The sequence below is a fragment of the Anolis sagrei genome, chromosome 4 (assembly GCF_037176765.1).
Source record: "Anolis sagrei isolate rAnoSag1 chromosome 4, rAnoSag1.mat, whole genome shotgun sequence".
Classification (NCBI taxonomy): Eukaryota; Metazoa; Chordata; class Lepidosauria; order Squamata; family Dactyloidae; genus Anolis; species Anolis sagrei.
In genome coordinates this window covers 45,833,159-45,860,650 of record NC_090024.1, presented here as the reverse complement: position 1 = coordinate 45,860,650, position 27,492 = coordinate 45,833,159, and the positions used below count along the sequence as shown (strand labels likewise).

Genomic DNA, 27,492 nt, shown 5'->3' with positions numbered 1-27,492 from the left:
CCATTCTTAACTGTGAGTCATTTGTAAGTCAGATGTTTGTAACTCGGGGCCTGCCTATACATGCATCTGTTTTATCAATTCACTGGGAGCAGACTGGGAATGAAAGAGAGCAGAGAGAATTTGATGTCAACCGCAGTACATAATTAGAACAATAGGACAATGAGGCCATGCCCCAGAGCTGTGAGGTAGCATTAGCTCGGCTGAATCAATGTTCATCGAGTGCACACCATAATCCAAAGCCTCGGTTTCTGCTAAGAAGCATTCCATTTTTGAAGATTGTGTCTGTGGTCATGACAACTTGGATTCTGCTTCCATGGAAAATAAGAGTTCCTCGTAGCTTTGCAAGGGAACAGATTTCAATACACACAATGTGCCCCCTGGTACAACTGCAGCTGTGAAAATCCCTGCTCTCCCAATTACAACCAGGATGCTATGCTGGTCGTTATGCATTCAGAAAGCCACAAGCTCACACTTAGGAGACAAATACCCTGAAAATGCCCTTAGAAGACCAGAATATTGGTAGTTCATTGTATTACATTTTATTTTACAGTATTTGAAAAGCTCTTTTACAGGTACTTCAAATGGGAGAGCTGCAATACTGACCAAAAAAACGCATACCTACAAATTGAATACACGAGTCTTAATATCTACTTTGTACTGAATCATTAATATCCAAAGGAGTATGTTGTGTAGTGCAGTGGGTGTGCGGCGATGCAAAATGCACAGACAGAGGAGAGACAAGAGATGATCCACGTAAACATTGTGTCCATGGGTATATAACAGGAGCTCTGCAAACATGTCTGCTATTGTAACATTCTAGACAGCAATATGCTTAATAATACATATTATTTAATACAATACATGCCTTCGAAAAGCGTGTATTCTGTGCGTGTAAACTTCAAACCAAAAAAAAATCTAGATACATGAAAAAATAGGGGGAAACTAATCCAAAAATAAATCATTATTTCAAATAGACACAGAATTTGTGTGAACTTTGACTTAGTAGTAGTATTTTACATTCCTCTCTCCTTTGTACATTATTTTCATTACACTAACAATTGCTTGTTGCTACTTTACTGCTGCGGCTATGTAAGCCAAAGAGATAAGACTTTCAAAGGGGCAAAGCAATACCTCAAACAATTTACCTCACTGGTGAAGTCAATATCTGTACGGATTGCATCACAAAATGAATTTAAAGTAGCTACCTATACTCCTGCGGCACAAAGCAGCTGCACTAGAGTTGTTCTAACACACCGAGAAAAATCTCAGTCTAGATTTCAATCACTTAAATTGTTCGGCATAATATTTATTTGCTGAAACCTGATCTATATTAACTTTTCCAGAAGCTAAACAGAGACGAGTTGCAGTGATTCAGGCACCTGTCAACATATACATTGTCTGCACCACCACAAGGTAAAGACAACTATGCAGGTATAGGTTGGTTTGTTGGTTGTCTTGACCAGGTTAGTGCACTTTGGGGATTCCTTCATTATTTGTAAGGGGCCCACCCTCCTCTGTAGACATCGGCACATCCTTGTGCCATTCCCAGCTCTGCTACAGCCTTTCCACATGGTTTCACATCTCCTGCCATAGTACAAGGAGCTGGAATATAAAAGCACTCTGTCAAAGGCAACAGGGATAACAGTTAAATTTCCACCTAGCGATAAAGGTTTGACATGTAAGGGCAGTGGCACTATGGCAAATTCAGCATTTTATTCCCCACCCTCCTCACAGACACAGACTTTTTTCAGTTCTCATCATTGACTGAAAATAATCACCACACTTTCTACCACAGACAATTTCTGCAACAAGGTATAACCGGTGTAGATCACTAATTTTGAGACCAGAGCTCCTTAACCAAGCTAAATTGCAAACAGCTGTTTTTTGGTTGTATTTAGAGATCTGCTGCCATCCTTAACAAGCAATTTCTTGCAGCCAGTTATTTACTATATGATATATGTGAACATTTTTTCATCTTATTACTAAGGTTCAGGATGAGAATGGCAATAGACTGTCACTTAAGGGATCGGGTCTCCAAGATTGAAAGGACTTGTTATTCTCAAGTCTGATGTATTCCTTTCCAAAGCAACAAATGGTATGTAGACACATTGGCTCTGAACAAAGCTGGAAACAAAAATCCAAAAGAAGTGGCAAAGAAATCTGGTTATTCCCTCTAGAGTGACCATCCAGAGAAGAAATATAATCTGAAATAAGGCAAAAATGATGAAAAAACAACAGCCAAAGGCATTTCAATCCATGCAAAACTCAAACTAATACCTTCCTGGCACAGATGTCCTGAGATTTATGGTGAACGGACTCTATCTGTATTTATCATGAGTTTTAACTTAAAGCTTTATACACTCAAAAAAGGTTTGGTTGATCATGGACCCATATTAAAAAGGGAGGCAATAAAACATAGGAGAACAGGGGTAGGGGGCAAGAGAAGGAACAAACCTTGCTTTGAGACCTCCGTCCTCAATGGCCCAAAAGACCATGTGTCCAATAAAATGTAAAACACAGCATATGTTTTGTGTAGTCTAAAAATCTGTTGTGATAACTTATTGCAAATTGCACTTGGCAGTTCACCACACCAATGGAAAACCGGCCCCCTGTTGGTTCACACAGTCTCTTAACCTTGATTTGCAGTCACCAATAAAAGGACCTAGAAAGAAAGTTTGCAGCTGTGCTAAGCCAGCTGGCTGCACCTTCTGGATGTGACCCAACGCGGGACACGGCTTTGTCCTGCTCTTTGGAAGGGCTTTCGTCTTCTGGCAAATATTCGGGGAGGTCGGTGTTCTGTTCCACTTCTACTGCTGTTTCTTGGAAGGGGACCAGCATCTGTTTATAGAAATATGGGACACCCATTTATCAGGAGAAAGGACGTTTTATAAAGAGATTTTCAAAGCTGGCTACCGCAAGGGCTGCTTAAGACGCCATCCAAACCTGCTCAGAATTCTAACAGTCTAAAAATTCAGGCCATTTGGAATGATGCATGAGATAAAACAACTTTCTAGATTCACTTCTAGATTCTTCATTCTGCCAAATCAACCAGAAGATGCATCATTTTATAGGATTTCACTTTTTATATTAAGTAAAAACTTCAGGTAAACTGTCCTATTAATTATATAAGCAGTTCCCAAATTACATACAAGATAGGTCTTATAGCTTTGTTCTTAAGTTGGATTTGTATGTAAGTCAGAACAGGTACATTTTAAGTGTAATTCAGCCATACAAACACACACATACATACACACAGGTTTACCCTGACATTGAGCTATTCCATTGGTCCGTTCACTATTCCTTATTCTCTTGTTGAACTAAAAAAAAAAATGCTATAACCACGTTTTTACTTTCTTCCTGATGGTCAGTAGGAAGGGGGCTGCTCTAATTTTGCTGGGGAGGGAATTCCATAGCCAAGAGGCCACCGCAAAAGGAGGTGGAATCAAGAGCAGGGCCTCCCCAGAAGATCTTAACCTCCATGGTGGATCATAGAGGGAGATATGTTTGAACAGGTAGGGCTTTATAAGCTAAAGCCAGTGCTTTTAGTTGTGCTCAGTAGCAGATTGGCAGCTAGTGGAGCTGGCATAACAGAGGGGTTGTATGCTCCTTGTATGCTGCCCTAGTGAGCAATCTGGCTGCCAACCGTTGAACCACTTGAAGCTTCCGAACAGTCTTCAAAGGCCACATAGGGTCACACCACATAGGGTGTGTTGCAATAGTCTACCTTTCATGTAAGAAGAGCGTGGACCACCATAGCCAAGTTTGGCTTCTCAAGGTACAGGCACAACTGGTGAACAAGTTTTAATTAGAAGGTGGCATTGTAATTCAACAGTATTGGGATGATCAGACTCCCCAGCCCTCCCCTCTCCTCATGAGACTTTACTAACTGGAGGAATTGGGTGATTGATGGGACCAACAAATTAATAGTTTTCATTCTGTTTTTATTGCCAATGCTAATAAGACCCCGTTTTTTCAGTTCTCTCACCTCTTCGCCACTTTCACCTTTTACAACTTGCTGGGCTTTCATGACTTTGGTAGATGCTATTGCCGTTGCCAGTGCCTACAGAAAGATCAAAGATCAAGTCAGTTAAAAAGGCTCTATCTAATACTGAGGACTGTACCCACAAGCTGTACCAAGTTTCTTACCTCTGCTTTCAAATCTGATCTGATCCGGACTACACATCTTTGAACGGCCATCTGAAACGTGAAACTGATGACCCCCTTGATTTTCAGCAAGGCCTCTTCACACAGGTTTCTCCGAGACTAAAATATTTTTAAAAAATGATTTTTTTAAAAATTGTAGGTATGAATAATTGCAGGTACGAAAAACATATGTATATGAAAGACTATCTACTCTAAGACAACACAGCTATAAACAAAATGAAGCAGAATGGTCTATTTTAGCGGAGGAGGAAGAGGAAGTATTGCTATGAATTTAGCTATGGAGAATTTAAAAATAACATTTCTGCTTACGTTCTGAAGACCAACCAGGATGGAATCAACTGTGAATAATGAAGGGAAAGTGCTGAAAAGCAAAGAAAGCTTTTCTCCGTATGATCAGCTAAACAGTCCCCTGTGGTTAAGTTCTGACTGACTGAAATGCTCATTGATGAGCAGTTAGTGTTTAAGTTGCTATTTATCAGACACCTTGCATCCATACTGACTGAATGCATCAAAGCAGCTGTTGTATCCTTCAGCTATCTCATCTGTGGCAGTTCATGGACATCACTGCACTGCACAAACTGAACTCTGATTCCAAAAGAAAATGTCTGTTCACAAACACACAGGCAAATGTTATCTTTAAAGCAAGTGACAGTGCCTACTGTGCAACAACACTACATTGACCTGTGCTGGTTGCACCTGCTCTGCGTTATCCCAGCATGCTTTAATGCATTCACGATGCGGCGAGACAATATAGCAGTATGTTGTCTTGGAAAGCTAGCAAAAGTATTTTTTTTATTTATATCAAAGCCTTTTTTCCCAGGGCCGGGACTCAAGGTGGCTCACCACAAGATTCAATCAGATGCAGATAAACAAGCAGAGAGGTTATTAAAGAAATTATAGTGCTAAAATACAAAAAGCCCTTTGTCAGAAGCCAATCAATTGCCAAAAACCAACATGAACTAAATGGTCTTTGTCTCCCAAAAGGCGGCCAACTAGGAGATATCCAGGAAGGGAGTCCCAGGGCCACCCTCGCACTTTCCATAGCCTATCTTAGAGAGAAGCAGAATCTCTCCCAAAGACTTCAGAGCCCAAACAGACTTCTATTTGAGAATAAATCCTTTAGGTAGCCCATACTCCACAGTGGGCAACTACACAGGGGCCAGGGGTCAATTTTTCTCTGAGACCACCTGGAATACCATCTCCAACCCCAGATTTCTTTGATGTTGAACACTGCAGAGGAATTGTCACCCCTGTGGACTAATAATAATAATAACAACAACAATAACAACGGCAATAATAATAATAATAACAACCTTATTTATATCCCGCCACCATCTCCTTGAAGGGACTCGAGGCAGCTTACAAAGGCACTCCAGGGTGCAACATATAACATAAAATGGTACGTAAGTATAAAACAATATCACATAAAATTATAAAATTATAACAACATATAGAACATAAAATAAAATGACTCAATTTTAAAAACTCAGGACATCTGTGGATAAAACTAGCTGCCATCAGTTAAACAACTAAAGTTAAACAACTAAAGTACCAGAGTATCAACCTCATATGGGCCCATTACAGCCTACTTGAGGTCAAAAGCCTGTTTAAACATCCATGTTTTTAGACTGGATCAGAAAGATTGAAGGGTGGGGACTAACCTAATCTCTTTTGGGAAGGTATTCCAGAGCTGGAGGGCCACCACAGGGAGGGCTCTCTCTCTCTCATCCCCACTAATCACGCTTGAGGCAGTGGTGGGACCGAGAGGAGGACCTCCTCTGCTGATCTTTAGTGGGGAGTTCAAACAAGCAAAAATGCTTTCCAGGGGAACTGCACACAGCCCCAGGATTGCACTTGGCCCAACCTTTTAGTACACCTGAATTACAGACATTCTGAGAATTTTGCACAGCATCATCATGCCCAGATTGTTGAGAGTTAATTCAATACAGCCAGGTTTAGGGTTTGCTATTTACAGAAGCCCTAAATCCTAATGGGCTTAAAATATCACAGCTTGCTTGATTTCAGGTCAATCACAAGTTCTTCTCAACCAGCGCTAAGTTCTTAACTTTGTATGCCGACAAACTTAAACACCCTCTCTATAATTCAAAATAAGGGCGAAGGAAGTGCACTGGCTCAAAGACAGTTGGCCCCTGTGGTGTATGAATGACCTGCATGAGCTGTGTTTGGAAACTACAGATACACAATGGATCTGTGGTTTGTTATGAAGCAGAAGCCTCTTATCTCATCATTCTCCATCAGGGAATCACACTTAATTTTTGTTCATTTCTAGTGGAAAGTCACACCTTTTTGCTACATTTGATCAGCCCAACAGCTCTGCTTACAAGTAACACCCCAAATCATTTGCATAATCATCATCATCTTTATTTGTACCCCGCCACCATCTCCCCAAAAGGACTTGGGGCAGCTTACACAAGCACTCCAAGTGCCACATGCAGACAACAATACATAAGTATGAATACAATGACAGAAGTATAATCAACAGCACATAAAAATCTCATTAATGAAATTATAAAAAATTGAAAATTACAAAATTCCTAAAATACAGTGAACTAATGTTTCCTGTATATGTTGAGGCAGAACTCGATATTCTGTTCTGTAGCTTTCTGTCTTCTTAACTATAAGTTAGGCCATTAAATCTTTTTTTATTTATTTATTTAAAGTATTTATATACCGCCTTTCTCACCCTTTCTCACCCCTGGGGACAGGCCCATAGCCAGGATTTCGTTTCGGGGGGGGGGGGCTGAATTTTTTTCAGGGGGGGTTTCGGGGAGGGCTGAGTTTCGGGGGGGGGCTGTGTCTGAGTGAAAGAGGGTCTACCCTAGCAAACCTTTTGTATCATTACCCCAATACCCCCATGCATATGGGATATATTGAGTATGGTGATCAGATCATGATATGAATAAACATAACAGTTTAAGTAATGCATCAGCAAGGCCTTTTCACGAACCACCATGAAATTTTCAGGGGGGGCTGAAGCCCCCCGAGCCCCCCCCCCCCCCCGGCTACATGCCTGCCTGGGGAGAGTCTTTAGGAGGTCTAATTATTATTTCAGGAAACGCAATAGAGAAAACAAATCCTACTTCATGAGTTTCAAACACCTCAAATATTCCTCTAAACATGTGCATCACTTTCCCCTTTACCATCCTGCTTTGATAATTACTGCTCTGGTTACTATTATTAACCACAATAATTATTTTATTAACATGCAGTATACTTTTCATTAACAGGCACCCATGAGAATTGTTAGATGCCAGAGAAATGTAGTTTTGGTTGCTTGAGAGTTACAAATAGGCCCAACTAATTCAGTACCCCATACTATACCATACCATATACTCTGTATTAACTTATTAATAATATTGAAATAATTAAAAGCAAACTAAGACAAACCTAACTTAATATAACAGTTTTACTGTATTATAAAAACAGCTTTGTCTCTTTACTATCTCTTTTGGGATTTTTTTGTCCATTGGTTGAGATTTCTAGCTGCTTGAGTTCCAGTTAACTGTGAGTCTATTGCACCACATTGTTCTCATAACCGGTACTCAGAGTACCTTATAAAATGCTACTTTACATTTGAGTTGTTTATCTTCACATTTGAAGGGGATAGAGACATAGGATCCTCACAAACATGGAAAAATTGTGGCTCTCTAAACCCCTGACTGCAACCCTGCTACTTGTTCCTCCACAAGGCAGAAGCAGGCGGCTGGCCTGCTTCCCAAAGTCAACACCAAGAAGTGATAGCCAAGGTTTGCTAAGCCTTTCACTCTCCACTTCCCTGTCAAGAGAACCTCTCCCCCACAACCACCACTCTTTTCCCCTGCCCCACAAAGCTCCACATTGCTTATGATGAGGGTAACTTAGACTCCCTATTCAACAAGAACTAAAGAAGCACTTTAGTTTTCTTTACATTTTCTAGTCTATGCACATCACTTATTATTTTCCTACAGAAGGCTGGAAAACTAAAAAAAAAATCCCATTCAATTATTGATGGCAAACTCACAATAAATTCCACAAAAATGCAAAATTGGAGGACTAACTGTACATTAAGAATAATAATTCAAATGTAATTTTAATATAAGATGTTTAACAATACACAATTACATGTTTTCCTCTTCCTTCCAAACAAACCCATCTCCATCCTTTCCCTAATTCATAATATACTGTAAAAACACGGCTTTGTCACATATCTTACAACTGCATTATTCAATCTCTTCTGCTGCATATTATCATAATGGTATGTATCTGGCTTCAGACTGCGATTTTGGAGCACGTGACTTTAAATGTTAGTATTTAAATGTTTTAATTCTCTGTTTTAAATTGTCTAAATCAGGGGTCCTCAGATCTTTTAAATAGAGGGCCAGGTCACAGTCCCTCAAACTGCTGGAGGGCTGGATTATAATTTGAAAAAAAAACATGAATGAATTCCTATACACACTGCACATATCTTATTTGTAGTGCAAAAAAACACTTAAAAGCGATACAATAATTAAAATGAAGAACAATTTTAACAAATATAAACTTATTAGTATTTCAATGGGAAGTTTGGGCCTGCTTTGGCTGATGAGAAAGGGTTGTTGTTGTTGCTGTTGTTCTTGAGTGCTTTCAAGTAGTTTTAGACTTAGGTTGACCCTGAGTGAGGGCCGGGTAAATGACCTTGGAGGGCCGTATCTGGCCCTCGGGCCTTAGTTTGAGGACCCCTGGTCTAAATGTTACTTATGATTTACGTTTAACATGATCTTAATGGTTTTAATATATAGTTACATGTCATTTAGTTACATGCTTTGTTCGTATGTATGATGGTGTTGAATTTTGCCATTATTTGAAGCACACCTCTTTGAGTGGTATATAAATATAGTAAATAAATAATAAATAAATATCTAGTTGTTGATCCGGTATTTCATTTGATCACTTGATGGCTTAAATTGGTCTTTATTTTGGCACATATGACTAACAAATGGTGTCATCAAGTAGTCTTCTTTTAATCTTCCTTTTCCAACGTTTAATTTATAAGTTAACTTCTCTGATAAGGATTTATCTTGTTTAGCCAATTTTCGACTGATGAATTCCCTAATTTTTTTACCACGTTTTGACTATTTCTAGCCTTGTTGCACATAATGTAAGTGATATGAGGTCTCTATTTGACAAATCCTTATTCCCACTGTAAGAGATCATTAGTAAAGCCCCTCTAAAATACAATGTTCAACTTCACGGTAAAGAGGTATGCTGGTGTGCCACTGTCCATTAAGGAAGTCCTTTAAATTAAGCACGTCTTCATGTCTTACTCTAGACTTTACCTCAACATGAAGGAGTGAAATTGCAAGGATCTGCATTAGCTGTGTTTACGAGACAGCCCTAAGATGTGCTGACCTTAGAACATTTACAGCGATAATGTGTCTTTATTTAAACTGACAGGCAAAAGATAAATAGGCAGCATTTTCCTGGCTTTTAGAAAAGCTTAAAAGACAGTGATGGGCAAACAAATGAACTACCTAGTCAGTAAACATAATAAGCACAAGACTGCTGGAAGTGATTAGACCTGGCTTAAAGGAACATGGGATGGAAGAAAGAGAGACAAAACAAGGAACAAAGGTAACTCTGGAAGAGAAGAGATGTGCATATGCTCATTATTTATTAGATTAACAACCAATGACTTTATTAGAGAAGAGGGTATACTAACAAACTTTGTTCTTTTAACAGGATTACTTGGCAAAATGTATTACTGTAAAAGTAGATTAGGTCTGACAATTGAAAATGGCTACAAAACTGAAACACAGAGACCTAAGGGTACTTGTGGATAACATGCTCAAACAGTCTTACATGCTGCTTGGCAGCCATAAAAAGGCAAACATGGCCCTGGGGTGTTATCTACAGGGGAATGGGGATAAATTTATAGAAGTTATTCTGACAATGCATAAAGACTCCACTGAGACCTCATTATCACAATGGTTGTGCCAAAGAAATCTCAGGCAACGAGAAAAGATGTCAAGAAAGGCCAATAAGAAAAGTCAACATTTCCTTTGGTCTGAACTTATAAAACAATACATTACACAAGCCAAGAAGTATTTTTCATCAGATATAATTTTAGATCAATCTTATAGAGTTTTTCATGCTGAATTCAAATCTGTGTTTATTTTTTCTCTATCACATATAGTTTTTCTGAAGAGGCTAATCAAATAATTAATGCATTTACGTACTGATATCAATCCATTTGATATCAATGTGTAAATGCATTAATTATTTGATTAGCCTCATTGCGAAAAAAATACATACAATAGAGAAAAAATAAACACAGATCTAAATTCAGTGCAAAAAAACTCTATAAGAATGGCCTAAAATTATACCTGATGAAAAATACTTCTTGGTTAGTGTTACACGAATATGATGTGAAATGTGCAGACTTTGCAGTAGTCCACTGTAATGTACCATTTGTCATATTTTAAAAAGTTGTTGTGATGGAAAAAATAAATACATACTCAAAATCAGCACAAAAATGGATTTAAACTGTGCTACTCTCATTTCTGATCATTACAAAAAGTTGAATTTATTGGCTTGTGTTATCTGGCAGGTTTTGTCATTCTGAAAGGAAAAATTAGTGAGGGAAAATTACTTTTGGATTACAGGCAGTCTCCAAGTTACAAACAAGATAGGTTCTGTATTTTTATTATTAAGTTGAATTTGTATATAAGTCAAAACAGATATATTTTTAAGGGTAACTCTAGCAATATATATAAAGAGAGAGAGAGAGCTTTGGATAGCATAGGGAAGGGTTAACACCCCTGCTGAATTTGTTTTCTGTCTGTGTTCCTGTTCAGAAGATTTCACCTCACTCACTGTCCCTGTGATAATTGGATTCTGAAAAATTTGGCTTGGTGATATCAAGGATTGCTGATAAAGCTTCAGTGGAGACACCTTTTTCCTATGACAACTCTTCCAGATGAGAATTTTCCTTCCGAGCAGTAGATTTCTCTCACTTCCTGTTGTCTCACCCCCTTTTCTTAACTATGAGTTGTTTGCAAGTTGGATGTTCGTAACTTGGGGACTATCTGTACTTGGTTGTAGTCAGGAAGATACATCAGTTCCAGAATGGATTACTATTTGTTATGAAGTTGAAAAGCAAACCAAAAAAATAAACAAAAACACACACTTTCCATACAGATGAAGGAATTTAGTGTACTAAAATATGTAGACAAAGAGCAATGTTCTTTCAAAATTAATTACCTAGGAAAATTTTTAACTGTTTGTTAATAATTAAAAACAACTCCTACATGTTATTTGTAAATCAGCCTTAATACACATTGCTATTTTTATGCACTCAGTTTGTAGGATTCTTAATTACACAGTAAAGATATGTTTGAGAAAACAGTTGCCTCTCCCAGAGCATCTATTCCCTACACGGGTTATAAATCAAAAAGTGCTTAGAAATTTCTTACCGAATCATCAAGGCCATCTATGTGTAAAACTACTGTTTTAGCCCGTTTATTTGTACTTCCGAGAAAAAACTGAGCTTTCCGACGTCGAGAATTCATCTCGTTTACATTGTCCATGTCAGACATGCTGGAAGACTGAAGAATATCATAGATCTCAGAAGCTAACAGCTTTGTCTCCCCTGGTGTTGTGGTCCTAGGGGGTAAAAAATAATCAAAATTGGTATCAATTGTTATTTTTCATTATATTTCCTTTTACAAATATAGACCATGAGGACCTTCATGATTTCCACTGGTATACTGATTCTTTTTTATAATCTCTAAAATAGGGTTATTGAAATTAGGAAATATTGCTAGAAAACATCAATGCCTTCCAAGTCTTACCTGCTTGTCCTTTTTAATGCTCCAGCATAAACAGAAGTATTTCCATTGGACAGTGAAATTCCCTATGAAGATGCACAAAGATACCCGATTGTTCCTGGCACATTTGGACTTTGAGATTGGCACAACAATCAAAGAGCCAGACTTATGAGGCCTTAACTACTGAATTGGACTTTATATTATGGCTCTCCTTCTGTGAAATGTACTCACCGAAGGAGAGACTGAAGTGAAGAGATGGCTACAAACCATTGCTCCTTCTTCACTCTAGATCTTCTACCTTGGGAGAAAAATCTTGGATAGTCCTCTTCCTCACAAGCACTTACGCTCTACTCTCTGAATTCCAGTTCTCTTTATCTTTCTGTCCAGTAAGATCACAGCTTTACGATTCTCCATGGGGATAAATAATAAATGTTTACTTATGAAGAGATCCATTCTAGTGCCTTATCAGTAGAGGCCAAATATATAGCCCTATTTTGTTTTCCATATATATTATTTACACACACACACAACATATATATGCATTAAGAAATACATGAAGAGATTATAAGAATGTGTGGTTCCAGTTATTGGCAACAGCCCGTCCAACCAACAATGCCCCTGTGCAGATGTATCGTTATCCTGAGTCTGAAATCCAGCTTTACATTTATAGGGGTATTCCCACCACTATATTTTAAAGCCTATGTACAAAGATACCCGATTGTTCCAGAGTTATGCAGCCTGCATGTCAGCTAAGAGATCCATCAACATGCAAAACATTAAGGGGGCAGAGCAAACCACACATATTCATCAATTAATACCTAGAAAGGCATTTTCTTGGCCACAGAAATGGGGTGAGATGATGAGAACTGACTTTTGCATTTGTTGAATCAATATTCTATTTTTGGCTATGCAGTGTGGAAATCTATGCCTTTTTTGGAGAAAACATTTATTGACACAAGCAATGTTTTAGCTGACAGAGGGACCAAGCAGCATTATTTTCCTTACAGTAAATACAAGCTTATCCTTTGGAACAAAGAAAAGAAAGAAAAGAAAGCAGTCCACTGCCAATTCCCCTATATTTTCCACTGTAGGTACTGACCTCCACCCACAAAACTGTCAGTCTGGCATCTCTCACATACACTAACATCACATTAAAATATGCCGTCTCTTTTTAAAATAGCATCTTGAGCTATCTTTGCTTTTCATTCCAGCAAGCTGTCAGAAAGAACTGCATATCATACAAGAGCTTGTTTCAGCATTTTTCCTTCACAGCTTTTCAGTTTGCATGAAAAACTACTGCCTTTTAACATTTCAGAATGTAGACCACGTCTGACTAACAAATTTGATGCTTAACCTTGGCCCCTGCTTGTCCAATAATAATATATTCTGTTCCATTCGTACAGCCTAAAGATGCGGAAGATCACTGGAGAGGTGAGAGCCACTGTATGCCCACTATATCCATTATCCATTCCCTTTCCAGCTCATTAAAAAGGGCAGAGGGAACCAGCTAAATGGGTTAAGGAACTTGTCAACACCTCCTTACCACAAGGCAAGGGTCCTAAAAGTGTAAAGGAGACAGTTGTGAAGCCTTTGTTGAAAGGAAAAAAAAAACCTTTCCTGATTCTCTGTAATGGATAACTATTGGCCAGTGTCCAATATTCAATTTTTGGGCAAGGTATCAACACATATGGTTAACTCCCATCTCCAGAGATTCCTAAATGAAATTGATTATTTTAATCCATTTCAATTTGGTTTTAGGTCTGACTATGGGGTGGAAAAAGCCATTATCATCTTGCTAGAAAACCTATGCTAGACAAGGAAATGTGTTCCTGCTGGTTCTGCTGGATTTCTCAGCACTTTTTGATAATGGCAACCATGGTATGTTCTGGGCCACCTTGCTAGGACGACACTGTTTTACTCTGAGTGTGCTCCTTCTGACAAACCTAAAAGGTGGTGCTGGGGGACTCGTTTGACTACATGGCCATTGGTCTGTGGGATCCCTATTCTATTCAATGTCTACATGAAACTTCTTGGAGAGGTTACTCAGAGATTTAGAATTTGGTGACACCACTAAACGAATGAACCCAACTCTTTTTATCCTTTCCAGCCAAAAAATCAGTTTCCGTACTAAACCATGATTGGGAACAACAACAATAACAACTTGTTACCTGCCCTTCCTCACTGCTTGAGGTGAGATTCAACACAGACAAAACACATCAACAAAAATGCATACAAGATACATATATCAAAACAAACTACTATACAATACACCAAAACACATGGTACAAAAATCAAAATGCACAGCAACAGAATGCAAATCCAAAACTCATGGTTCAAAACTGACTGAACAAGCCTGCTGAACAAAATGGGTCTTTGGCTGTGTTTTAAATTCTGATAGCTCATTCAGCTATTGGAGCTTTTCCAGCAGATCATTCGACAGTCTTGGGGAGGCTGGGTGACAGTTTCCAGTCTGGTTCAGCTGGTTGGAGAAAGCATCTCCCAGAGGACCTCAATGTCCTCCAGGCGGATGGGAGAAGGCAAACCTGTACGTAACCTGGGTCCAAATCACTAATGGATTAGATGAGGGCAAATAAACCATAGGTCAACTAAAGCAAAACAGAAGTGGTCCTGGTCAGTAATAAGGCAGATCGGGAATATATAGATACAGCCTCAGCTGGATGGGATTATAGTCTCTCAAAGACTCAGGTTTACAGCTTGGGTGTAGTTAGGAATTCAGCCTTGAACCCAAAGATCCAGGTTTCTGCAGTGTGCCTTTTGCACATTTAAACGGTAAGCACCAACTGCATCAATTCCTTGAAATCCCTAATCTAGTCATTGTGATGCATACCTTGGTGATGTCCCATATAGATTACACGCAGTCCCGAAGTTACAAACATCTGACTTACAAATGACTCCAAGTTAATAAGGGGGTGTGACAACAGGAAGTGAGAGAAATCTACTCCTAGGAAGGGAAATTCACTCCTGAAAGAGTTATCATGGGAGAAAGGTGTCTCAAATGAAGCTGTCTCACCAATTCTTGTTTCCACAGCAAGCCATTTTTTTTCAAAATGCAATGATCACAGGCACAGAAAGTAAGGTGAAATCTTCTGAACAGGGGCAACAGACAGCAAAACAAGTACCCTAACCCTAGCCCTTTCCCTTAATCCTTCCCTATGCAATCCAAAACTAAAAAATATATAGTTTTGGTTGGAGTTACACTTAAAAAAATGCCTGTTCAGACTTACATACAAATTCAACTTAAGAACAAACCTACAGACCCTATCTTGTTCATAACTTGGGGACTGTCAGTACTTTGGAAAGTAGAAGTTTTAAGAAATAACAAATTGTAAAATAGTTTACAATTATAATTTATTGCAGAAGGGGCAGCTTTACTGGACCAAAGTGCTAAATTCTTTTCCAAGGATCATACCTGCAGGTCACACCACCGTCGCCTTACAAAAGAGGAAGTCACCAGAGATCAACTACTAATTTCAAAAAAACCTTGCTCTTCATTAAACCAAAGTGTAATGAGGAGTTATGCACCTTGTCATGAACTCTTTCATTAGCATAAATTTCTATTTTTTATATTTTAAAAATGGTATTGATTTTTGAAGTGTTTTTGTTTGTTTTGGGGAGTGCTGGACTCCAGGACAGCAAAAGCTCATCTAAAGCCAGTCTTTTAGCTTACTGCTTCCTGAACTGTAGGTCCCAATGCCAAATTGTGAGACTGCAAAAAATTGGACAAGTTGCTTGAATGCCACAAATCAATTTGCAACGAAGTGCAGTGTTTATATGGGTTCTGCAAAAAATACTTCAACTGTACTTCATGAAAAGAAAAACCAACCTATTTGGCAAGCCTTGAAAATAGTAGTTTATTGTCAGTATTGATGGTTTTTATAGTAGAGTTAAAGGTTTTCCCTTGGCATTACATTCAGTCGTGTCTGACTCTGGGGGTTGGTGCTTATCTCCATTTCTAAGCCAAAGAGTCAGCACTGTCTGTAGACATCGTCAAGGTCATGTGGCCGGCATGATTGCATGGAGCGCCGTTACCTTCCCGCCAGAGTGGTACCTATTTATCTACTCACATTTGCATGTTTTTGAACTGGTTGGCAGAACCTGGGGCTAACAGCGGGAGCTCACTCCGCTCCCCGGATTTGAACCGGCGACCTTTCGGTCACCAAGTTCAGCAGCTCAGAGGTTTAACCCACTGCACCATCGGGGGCTTCAATGTTGGTTTTTGTTTTATATTTTATATTCCTGAACATCTGGGGACACATAAGAATCTCTTGAACTGAAAGGAGTCAGAAGTAGAAAATGTTTAAGAAGCTCTGCCCTTGTTGACATCAGTCTGCATGGCCATAGACTGGTTTCCCCAGCCAAGATGCCCTCAATCAGGCGTGCTTTAAAATGCCACTTTCCCAAAGTTTCCCATGGTTTAATACTTTACTCATTTGGTATTTTCTCTCTTTCTTCAGTATGCATTGGGTTCTGGTTAATTTGTTTTGCTGCATAAATGTTAGCTGATCCCTATCAGAATTTTTATAATTTTGCAATTAAAAGCCTCTTGCAAACTAGCTATTCCCTAAAGGATGGTTCTTTTGTGAGATTTTTTAAATTCTTCTACACTAAAGAAAATTCTCCTGAGAAAAATCTCCCCAATAAATCTGCTAAGATATGCTGCTGCTATGTTTCGATGTGAGTGTATCAGAACATATGTCAGTTCAGAGAGTTGAGTTATTAACAGGCTTTAAACAGCCGGGCATGCAACTTTACTGTAATTCATAAGGGAGATGAATACAGTCAACATTGCTAAAGCACCAAGGCATTGAGCTCATCCAGTGGGCTATCGTGTATGCCATCTAGTCAAGAGTAAAAGTAAGGATTGTATCGGTGTGTCTCTGCTATTCCATGCATTAAGGACACCACTTAAGCAAATTCTTTTTTTAAAAAAAAATGCAACCACTTGCACAATCATTTTTAAAACAGTATAGCACTTTCAATTATTTTTTCACTAAGTTTAAACAGACATATTCTGGAAGACATACACTCCCCACTGTATTTTAAATTTTCATTATTTGTACTAAATATTGCTTTTTTAAAAAAACATGCGTTCTTATGTGTCCACAAGGCACCACATTTAGGGTTGTTTTCTTCCATGATAACGTACATCCATTCCTTCCACCACACACGTACTTGTAGTAACTTTTTAAAAAATCTATTTAAAACTTTTGAAGTTTAATTATTAATGAGCGCTACAAACAATTCAAATTGATGGAGATGGTTCATTTTCCTGAAGTATGTGTGTCTTACTCTACTTACAAGGGACTCCCAGGTAATTAAATACATATTAATTGAGTTGATCATCTTAGGCAAGTCATAAATTGGAAAAAGCAGTGCTAGATTTAATTCAAAATTATGCAGGCAAAGGCAAGTCATTCTTGTAAAAAAGCTGCTTCTAGTTGAGTGATTGGAATTTAGTTTTCATTCATTTATTGCTCAGTATCATGAGCTGCTGTTTATCTCAATTTCCCAACAATATTTCCACTTTTACATGAAAAGGTAGCCATCATGACATTGTTTAATGTTATGTACTGGATAACATGCTTTGATTTGGAACAGGAATCATTTTCCTATAAACACAATTCAAAAGCATTTGCAAGTTATTAGCTAACACAATTGCATATTATTTGCACATTGGGAACACTCATCATCATCATCACCATCATCATCATCTTGCCTTTCTCCCAGTAATGGATCCAAAATGGCTAACAACTTATGTAATCCATAAAAATGATAAACAATACAAAACCATTAATAAAAAATACAAGACTTTAGAAACAATTGAACAATTTATGAAATTTAAATGTTAACTGTTAAAATGCATTACAAGGCCTTAAAAACAGCATCATGCATCTCAAAAACCCAACTTTTGTAAAAGCCTGAAAATGTTCTGACCCAATGACAGAAAGAGAGCAAGGATGAGGTAATCCTAGGCCCTTTCTACACTACTATATAAAATCCAGATTATCTGATTTGAACTGGATTATCTCGCGGTATACACTCATATAATCCAGTTCAAAGCAGATAATGCGGATTATCTAATTTGATAATCTGGTTCATATGGCAGTGTAGAAGGGGCCCTAGTCTCTCTATGGAGGGAGCTCCAAAATCTGGGAGTAGCCACCAAGAAGTCCCACTCCCTTGTTCGAACAAAGTTGGTGGTGGAATAGAGAAAAGAGGAGGAGGAGGAGGAGGAGGAATTTATTTATATACTGCTCTATCTCCCCAAAGGGACTCAGAGTAGTTTCCAACAAAGCAGTGGCAAGCATTCAATACCAAAATACATAGGCTCTAATGGCCTCATAAAGTGAGATACAGTCTTTCAAAGAACTTTCAAAGGACCCAAGCCATGTAAGGATTTATAAGTTAAAACCAGCTCTTTGGATTGTGCCCAGAAATAGATGGGCAGCCAAAGGAGCTGTTGCAACAAGGGAGTTGTAAGCTCCTTATAATCAGCCCCAATTATAACTAGCCACTAACTTCACTACCTGTGGGCCACCAGGCTCATAAAACTAAATATAATTTTAGGCCTAACTAGAATGCAGCTATGTAATCAATGGGACTTACCTATGTATTAGCTTTAAAAATTCACTCAATGTAAATAACAAACTGTTCTGCATTCGAGTTTTTTTTAAAAAAAAATCCCCTGGACACTTTATTTACAAAACACTGACTGATTTCAAGGACATTGTTATTTCTTTGTGCCTTCAAGTAATTTTGGATTTATGGTGACTAAGGCAAACATTTTCTTGGCAGAACTTGTCTGGGGAGGTGTTGTCCTTGCTGTGCTCTGATGCTGCAAGTGTAATCTGTCCAAAGTCAATGCGTGGTTTTCAGTGGCCAAGCATCAATTCAAACCCTGGTCTCCCAGGAACCTAGTCCAACATATAAACCACTTATATCATGCTGGTTCCTAAACATATATTAATACAACATTAATATATATTTGCATTAAGTATGTGTCATTACTGCAAAAGGTACTCACTTTTGTACAACAGTCTGTAAGCTCAGCATCATACCCAGCTCGCTCTTCATTTTCTCTCTATTGGCACGGCATTCTGCTAAGTAGCGAAGAGCCTATAAGAAAGGGTGGGTCAAATTAATTTACACTCGTCTCTATTATTCCATTCGTTTTATCTCTCAACAGTAGATCATATAATCTGCAAAGCCTAGAAGAGGAGGTTCAATGCATTGTTTTCTGAGGTGTCTTTCAGATTGGTCTAAAGAAGAATATAGGGTATCTCCTTGGATTTTGCTGGATGTTGTTGTTGTTTCCAAATTCACTAATTCCATATTTTTGTAGGGTTGCTTGTAGCAACATCTTAAATCTGGAGGAGGAAAATGTTTCCCTCAAAGATATCTCTCTCTTTTAAAAAGACCAAGGCTTAGTTTCCTGAAGTGGTCCTTGTTTTGACAGTCAAGTTATATAAATAAATAACAAATGAAACTTTATTTATAGACCGCCCAATCTCTGAAAGGGACTTGGCAGTTTCCAACAAATATGGGAACCATTCAATGCCAAAATGAAAAACAAACAAACAATTTACATCAAAACAAAGCACATTAGACAATATAGAATAACCTAACTGTAACCTAATAAACAAACAAGCAGAAAATAAAGACATCATGCAATAAAAAACCCTGATAAAACACACAAAAAACAGAATATATAAAACCAATTTCATTGGAGCTCCATTAGGAGCTCAGCAATACCAATGGCCAGGAGTACTAAAATAGAGTACTATAAAAGGGCTGGGCCAGGGATAAGGCAAACAACGTGTTATAGGGCTGGGGAGGTGGATGAAGTGAAGAACAGAGTATTATATGGCAACCTAGGGACTGGGTCTAGGGACTAGTCGTTCTCGAAAGCTTGCTGGAACATCCAGGTTTTCAGTTCCCTACGAAAGGAGGACAGTGTAGAAGCTTGCCTAATCTTCCTGGGAAGGATGTTCCAAAGTCAGGGGACCACCACTGAGAAGGCCCTCTCCCTCGTCGCCACCAACTGTGCCTGTGACAGAGGTGGAAGCGAGAGGAGGGCCTCCTGGACGATCTTAGAGGTTCATAGGGGGAGATGTGATTACAAAGATAGGCGGGGTCTGAACCGTTTAGGGCTTTGTTAGTCAAAACCTATACCTTGAATTGGGACCAGAAACTTATTGGCAGCCAGTGGAGCTACTTTGATAGGGGCGTCATGTACTCCCTATAATTAGCTTCAATTAGAAGTCTGAAGTTTCTCCTCTTTGCAGGTGTTTGTTTTTTGTTTTTTACAGTGATAGTTATAATGCCAAAGTGCTATGTCAACGAAACACTGTAGCACTGTAACTCTTAACTAATGAAAAAGAAAGAAACTGAAACAAAGGGAATATACTGCCCTGCTATGTCTTAGAATTAAACAGAAACCCACTTGAGCATGGGAATAAAGGGCTGGAGCCAGTGCTGGTAAATGCATGACAACCAACTGGAATGATAGAAACATGAGAACTGCAGCAACAAATACTGTAGCCTTCCAATACTTTTGTTCCATATGAAGAAGCTGTAAGTTTCATTTCAAAGAGATTTGGCACATACAGTACAACCCCTGTATCCACGGAGAATACATTCTAAGTCTCCTCATGGGTACCTGATCCTATATTTTGACCATACTTGGGATGGATGCATAGAATTGCATGGAGGACTGAGAGAGGTCCACTAACACTCCAGGCAGTACAAAAACACAAGGAACAGTACTGACTCCCCATAATGAGTCAAAATTACATTCAAAGGAATGGCCTTTCCATGTGGCTATCAGCATGTATATCAAATATAAACTTAAGTTAACAAAGCAAAAGTCCAAGCGTCCTCGTATGACCTAGAAAGTCCAAGTTCCAGCCCTATCTGTAATGAGATGCTAGAATTGCTGCAATACACATTCACAAAGACATTCCACTCCAAGAACACTGTAATAGATATTTTGAGACCTAAAAACCTTGCAATCCGAAGTCTAAATCTTAAAGCTATAATCCTATACCTATGCATTGGTCAAAAACCTTAATGGTCCTTAGTTCTGATAAGACATGGACTGTAGTACAAATCTTATGGAAATTCTACTAACAGGCTTCTAAGGCTGGATCTACACTTCCCTATATTCCAGGATCTGAACCCATATTATCTGCTTTAAACTGGATTTTATGAGTCTACACTATCAGATAATCTGTGATAAACAGATCATCTGGGGCCAGATTCTGGGACATAGGCAGTGTAGATCCAGCCTAAGTTATGTATATTATGGTAAGCAAACCTTTTTCAGCATTGGCTGTGTATATGGGACAGAAGTCAACAACGATGGCCCAAAATATTGAATCTGACTTAGGGGGCTGAAACCATATTTCTAGTTTTATGAAATGTAGTTTTCTGTGCATATTAATTAGGTTTAGCAAAATATGAATATTTTTGCATGATAAGAAAAAAATCAATTGAATGTTTAATAGGTTTGGTGAATTTATTGCTTACTAGCCATTTGGGTCTTCTACAGTTGTATTTAGTATTATACTTGAGCTCAACATATAGCATTTAAAGAATAGCCAGATACCAAAGGACCTTGCATGAGTACCCCGGCAGCTACCTGCTTTCTTTATTTTAGTGACATTGTGTTTACTCATTTCCTAACTGTGTTGATATATAGTCGAACTGTTCATCAACAACACTGAAAATCCACATAACATATTGCAAGATAAGGAAGTGTATTATACTTACAAGTAGTGCTGAATGGACAACTGGAGGGTTAGGATGATCCAAAAATAAAATAAGTCCTGGTAGACATCCTTGATCTTGGACAATTGCTCTTCTGTTTAAAGGGTCAGCTGCCAAGTCCCGCAGCTGGTTCACAACAGATAACGCATCTGGCTCCTCGTTCATTGTGGTGCTGTTCATTTTTCTTTCTCATGCATAAAACTCTGTGATAAGAGAGACTGCATTAGTAATATCAAAATGTTAATTAAGCGCTTACTGCAAGTGCCTGTGAACTGATCCCGTAGATTTTGTAATTCAGTTCTTATGGCATCTATGTATAGTAATCTTGGTCTTTCAACACAACCACCTCTAAAGATAATACAGTCAGCTCTCCACAGTTGTTGGGGTTGGGACACAAGCTCCCAATGAAAGTAGGAAAACGCGAAGTTTAAAAACCGACTGTTTTCTTAATCTTGAGAGACCACCTCTCTAGAACTCTCTATCTGAAAGTTGACCATAAAGTTGCACTCTAGGACCCAGAAATTCTTAGAAAACCCATCTCAATTAAATCAAATCTACAAAAGTTAAATAAGCAAATGTGGAGGGTTGAGTGTATCCTTAATATTGTTCTTAAAAACGAACGCATCATAGTAACACATTTACAAAGTTTTTAAAAACTCAACAGGCTTTATACATTTTTAAATTTTTGTACACTGACATTCACTTTAACATGTTTAGAAGACCTCTTCCAGAAGACTTTTCTTCAATATTGAAGAAAAGTCAAAGAACTTCAGAAAATTCATTGTGATCTTGATCAATACTTCTACCAATGTCAATATTGTGCAAGTAGTCATTCAAGGGGGAAAATAAGAGTTTATGAAATCCATAGAATATGATATGAGTAAGCTATCATGACAAGAATGATTGGTTTCATCCATCACCTGGTAAGAGGAATAAATAGGTGAAAAGAGAGTTGAAATGGGAAATCCTATTTTTGGACAATGTCCTGGAGCTATCTGAACAGGCTGAGCTGGCAACCTTATCTATAAGACATCAATGTTATTTTCTGACTCAGGTGGAAATTTAGGTTTCCCCGGCATTTAAAGAGCAAAAGCAACAACACTAGTAAGCTTTACCTCTGATGGGGTGATGAAGATATTGGATCTGGATCGGGATCTTGATCACTTGTTAACAGCTTGTTGATTTTAACTTTTGTTGTACTATAGATTGTATGCTGTATGTGTATGGGTTAAAAGTGTTTATCAAATGTTTTGATATAGCTGATGGGCTAATCAATAAAACGTACTGACGATAAGCTTTACCAGGTATCTTCCTTTACATCTATTTAACTATGTTTCTTCAAATTAAAGATTATTCTTCTACAGCATAGGAATTCAACCCCACTGCAGAAAAAAACTACTATTAAAATTATCTGATGAGGCCTAGGCCATCATGCCAACTTGCTTTAACAAATTCAACATGCAGGAATTGTTTAATTTTGGCACCTGTGTCTTCTTCAGAAAAAAAATAAAAACTGTAATTAATCAGAGTACAAAAGGTAATGTGAGAATTGGCCCAGATTATTTAATACTGTCATGTGTTGGGTTGTTGGCTGTTTTTATACTGTAGCACTGAATTTTTGCTGTTCGTATTTGTTGTGAACCGCTGTGAGTCGCCTTCGGGCTGAGAACAGTGGTATATAAGTAAGGTAAATAAATAAATAAATAAATAAATAAATAAATGTTTTAGGTCAGCATTCAAAATATATAGTCCCATATCAACACACAACTTTTCAAAATAACTCTTGCAATAAACAAGCCAGATATTTCTTTGAATAACTGGATATAGATATGTGATTCCTTGGAACCTGACCAGTGATGAAAGAATATTACAAATGCATCCATTTATGTTAAAAGGAATATTCAGATTAAAGCCCTGAAAAAACATTTAATTCTATTTCCAATAACAGTTACATTAGGGGGCTTTTTGAAAAACAACAGTCTGCCTTCTGAATCCACTGATTCTATATCAATTCATTCATCCACTCATGTCTTGAAATTAACTGAGGGTGAGATCTTAAATGGGTGAAGCCATTCAGAATAAATGTGCACAGGATGGCATGATCATTGCAGGCACAAGAGTGGGTCTGCTCAACAACAGTACCACTTTATTATGGTCCATGACCGGCTGTTAGGAATGGTGGCCGTTGAAGTTCAAAACACCTGGAGGGCCAAAGTTTGTCCATGGCTGGATTAGGGTCTGCACTATAGAATTAATATAGTTTGACACCACTCTAACTGGCATGGCTCAGTGCTATGGAATCATGGGAGATGGCCTGGATTATGATTACAAATTGTGTGGTTTTATAGTGACAGTAATGTATTATAATGTTTTAATGTATTTAATTTTTATTGTAATTTTAATATATTTTAGCTGTATATTGTTGTTAAGGCATTTAATTATTTCCAATCAGTAAGCTGCCTTGAGTCCACTCCAGGGTAGAGAAAGGTGGGATATAAATATAGTAAATCTATATAAATAAAATGTAATGTTCAATGTATTGTTGAAGGCTTTCATGGTCGGAATCACTGGGTTGTTGTAGGCTTTTTCGGGCTATATGGCCATGTTCTAAAGGCATTCTCTCCTGACGTTTCACCTGCATCTATGGCAAGCATCCTCAGAGGTCCATCCTCACAACCTCTGAGGATGCTTGCCATAGATGCAGGCGAAACATCAGGAGAGAATGCCTCTAGAACATGGCAATATAACCCGAAAAAACCTACAACAACCCAATGTAATGTTCATTCGTGGGATTAACATAACTCCAAAACCACTGGACGACTTGACACCAAATTTGGACACAATACACCATTTTTGTATTATATTGTATTGTACTGATGGGCATGGCCTCATGTAAACCACCCCGAGTCCCCTTAGGGCAGTGGTTCTCAACTTGTGGGTCCCCAGGTGTTTTGGCCTACAAGTCCCAGAAATCCTGGCCAGTTTACCAGCTGTTAGGATTTCTGGGAGTTGAAGGCCAAAAACATCTGGGGATCTCAGGTTGAGAACCACTGCCTTAGGGAGATGGTGGCGGGGTATAAATAAAGGTTTATTAATATTATTATTATTATTATCATTATTATTATTATTACACTTATCAGGCCAACATGTAACCATCACTCATAAAAACACTGAAAAGCACAGTGGAAGAGACTTAAAAAGCCAAAAAGTAAAGAAATACATTACAACAGATGGGCAAAACCACCTATATACACATACATACACACACAAAACACATATTCACAGACTGGGCCACAGCAATGTGTGGCAGGGGACGGCTAATAACTAAATAAATGTTGTTTTCCATAGTTGTTCCCCTTCTCTGCGAATGAGTGGCGGTGCCCCCATCAAACTATAACTCCCAGGATTCCATAACAGTCAAAAGTGGTGCAAACTGCATTAATTGTAGTGTGGGCCTTCGGAGATGGAATGAAGGCACTTGAAAGCACTAGACATCCATCTATACCAGGTATGGGCAAACTTGGGCCCTCCGGGTGTTTTGGACTTCAACTCCCACAATTCCTAACAGCCTCAGGCCCCTTCCTTTCCCCCCTCAGCCGCTTAAGCGGCTGAGGGGGGAAAGGAAGGGGCCTGAAGCTGTTAGGAATTGTGGGAGTTGAAGTCCAAAACACCCAGAAGGCCCAAGTTTGCCCATGTCTGACCTATACTGTAGAAGTAATGCAGCTTGACACCACTTTGACTGCTGTAGCTCAATGCTACACAAATTCTGGGATTCGTAGGTCGGTGAGGCCCTAGCAATCTTTGACAGAGAAGGTTAAAAACACTGTAAAACTACAATTCCCTGGATTGGCAGTATTCAGCGTAGACACACACGAGGTTGCAAGCCTTCTTGGCTCTGAAGAGTGTGGGTGCCTCACCAAACTACAGCTCCCATGCTTCCAAGTGGTGTCAAGGTGCATTCAATCTAGTGTAGAGAGAGAGGGGTCAGAGGACGGTGCTATGGCCATGCCGAGGACCCTCCTTGTGGGCCCTACTGACGTCTCTCCTCCCCGAAGCCCCCCATCCATCCCTCTTCTCACTTTTCAGGGCCCGCTGGAGGGGAGGCGTGGGGTCCCTCCGGATCCGCGGAGGCGGCAGGAAAGGAGACCTGAGGGAAGGCAGGAGGGAGGCGCAGAATTGGAACCCCGCGCCCGGGAGGCAGCATCCGGCAGCACAGCGGGGCCGGGTTGGCTGCGTCCCAGAGCGCCGCCGCTCCACTCACGGCCTGCCTTCTTGCGCCGGCCTCCGATTGGCGGAGCAAGACGGGCCTTGCGCGCGAACTACCAATTCCAGGAGGCGCCGCGCGGAACCCCCCCCCCCACGTCCGTTTCCGCTGCTGCGCGCGCACTCTCTTCCATGCCCTGGTTTGCTTTTCTTTCCAAGCTACAAACCTCCTGCGTTGAGCAGAGGCTGTTAAATGCACTAGAACAGGGGTCCTCAAACTTTTTAAAGAGAGGGCCAGGTCACAGTCCTTCAAACTGTTAGAGGGCCGGATTATAATTTGGAAAAAAATATATATGAATGAATTCCTATGCACATTGCACATACCTTATTTGTAGTGTAAAATATTTCAATGAGAAGTATGGGCCTGCTTTTGGCTGATGAGATAGGATTGTTGTTGTTGTGTGCTTCCAAGTCATTTCAGACTTAGGTTGACCCTGAGTGAGGGCCGGGTAAATGACCGTGGAGGGCCGTATCTGGCCCCCGGGCCTTAGTTTGAGGACCCCTGCACTAGAATCATACAATCATACAGTTGGAAGAGACCTTGTTGAGCCATCCAGTCCAACTCCATTCGGCCAAGAAGCAGGAAAATCGCATTCAAAGCACCCCTGACAGATGGCCATCCAGCCTAAAAGCTTCCAAAGAAGGAGCCTCCACCACACTCTGGGGCAGAGAGTTCCACTGCTGAACGGCTCTCACAGTCAGGAAGTTCTTCCTAATGTTCAGATGGAATCTCCTTTCTTGTAGTCTGAAGTCCTAGTCTCCAGGGAAGCAGAAAACAAGCTTGCTCCCTCCTCCCTATGACTTCCCCTCACATATTTATACACATATTTATACATGGCCCTTACAAATGTCTCCTTACAAATTACACTGCTTAGCCGGCATTGCACCACATGACATCCGCCGGGAAGTAGCAGCTAATAGTGAAAGGTCCAAGGCAGAGACATCTCCAGCTCACCCCCTGTTTGGGTATCAGCCAGCACATCAACGATTTAAATCTAGAAAGAGTTTTCTAAGATCTTCAGAGATACTCTCTGGAACACCTCAGCAAGCGAAAGTCCAAAAGTGGCAGGCTCAAACCCAGAACCTCAACCAATGGCTGATAGCAAATGAGAGACTCCCCCCTGGGCACACAGAAAACTGGGCGACTTGGAAGGTGCTGAACAGACTGTGCTCTGGCACCACGAGATGCAGAGCCAACCTCAAGAAATGGGGCTACAAAGTGGATTCCACGACATACGAGTGTGGAGAAGAGCAAACCACTGACCACCTGCTGCAATGCAACCTGAGCCCTGCCACATACACAATGGAGGACCTTCTTGCAGCAACACCAGAAGCACTCCAAGTGGCCAGATACTGGTCAAAGGACATTTAATCAACTACCAAACTTGCAAATTTTGTGTTTTGTCTGTTTGTTTGTTTTGTTCTGTTAGAAATGTAATGCAATTGACTGGTTGCCCTGACACGACAAATA

The 27,492-nt window shown here is 39.4% G+C and overlaps 1 protein-coding gene across 2 annotated transcripts; it reads right to left on the bottom strand.

Annotated features, from left to right (window-relative positions):
* Positions 1-516: 516 nt before the first annotated feature.
* On the bottom strand, positions 517-26,034 carry ARMC1 (armadillo repeat containing 1). 2 transcript variants are annotated; one of them, XM_060775393.2, is made up of 7 exons: positions 25,838-26,034; positions 21,762-21,961; positions 19,015-19,106; positions 11,616-11,805; positions 4,147-4,263; positions 3,986-4,060; positions 517-2,838 (listed from the first exon to the last, which is right to left on the bottom strand). In XM_060775393.2, the coding sequence occupies exons 2-7, from the start codon at positions 21,936-21,938 to the stop codon at positions 2,647-2,649; spliced, it is 843 nt and encodes a 280-aa protein (XP_060631376.1). In that variant the 5' UTR covers positions 21,939-21,961; positions 25,838-26,034; the 3' UTR covers positions 517-2,646. The 2 variants fall into 2 exon arrangements, with proteins under 2 accessions (XP_060631376.1, XP_060631377.1); XM_060775394.2 differs by lacking the exon at positions 25,838-26,034 and adding an exon at positions 25,676-25,823.
* Positions 26,035-27,492: the final 1,458 nt, after the last annotated feature.

Coding starts and splice junctions, on each gene's coding strand:
- ARMC1 (XM_060775393.2), bottom strand. CDS start 21,938: ATGAACAGCACCACAATGAACGAGGAGCCAGATGCGTTATCTGTTGTG. Junction 11,806..19,014: donor TTACAGACTGTTGTACAAAA/GTGAGTACCTTT, acceptor TTTACCCCCTAG/GACCACAACACCAGGGGAGA. Junction 4,061..4,146: donor GATCAGATTTGAAAGCAGAG/GTAAGAAACTTG, acceptor ATCTTTCTGTAG/GCACTGGCAACGGCAATAGC.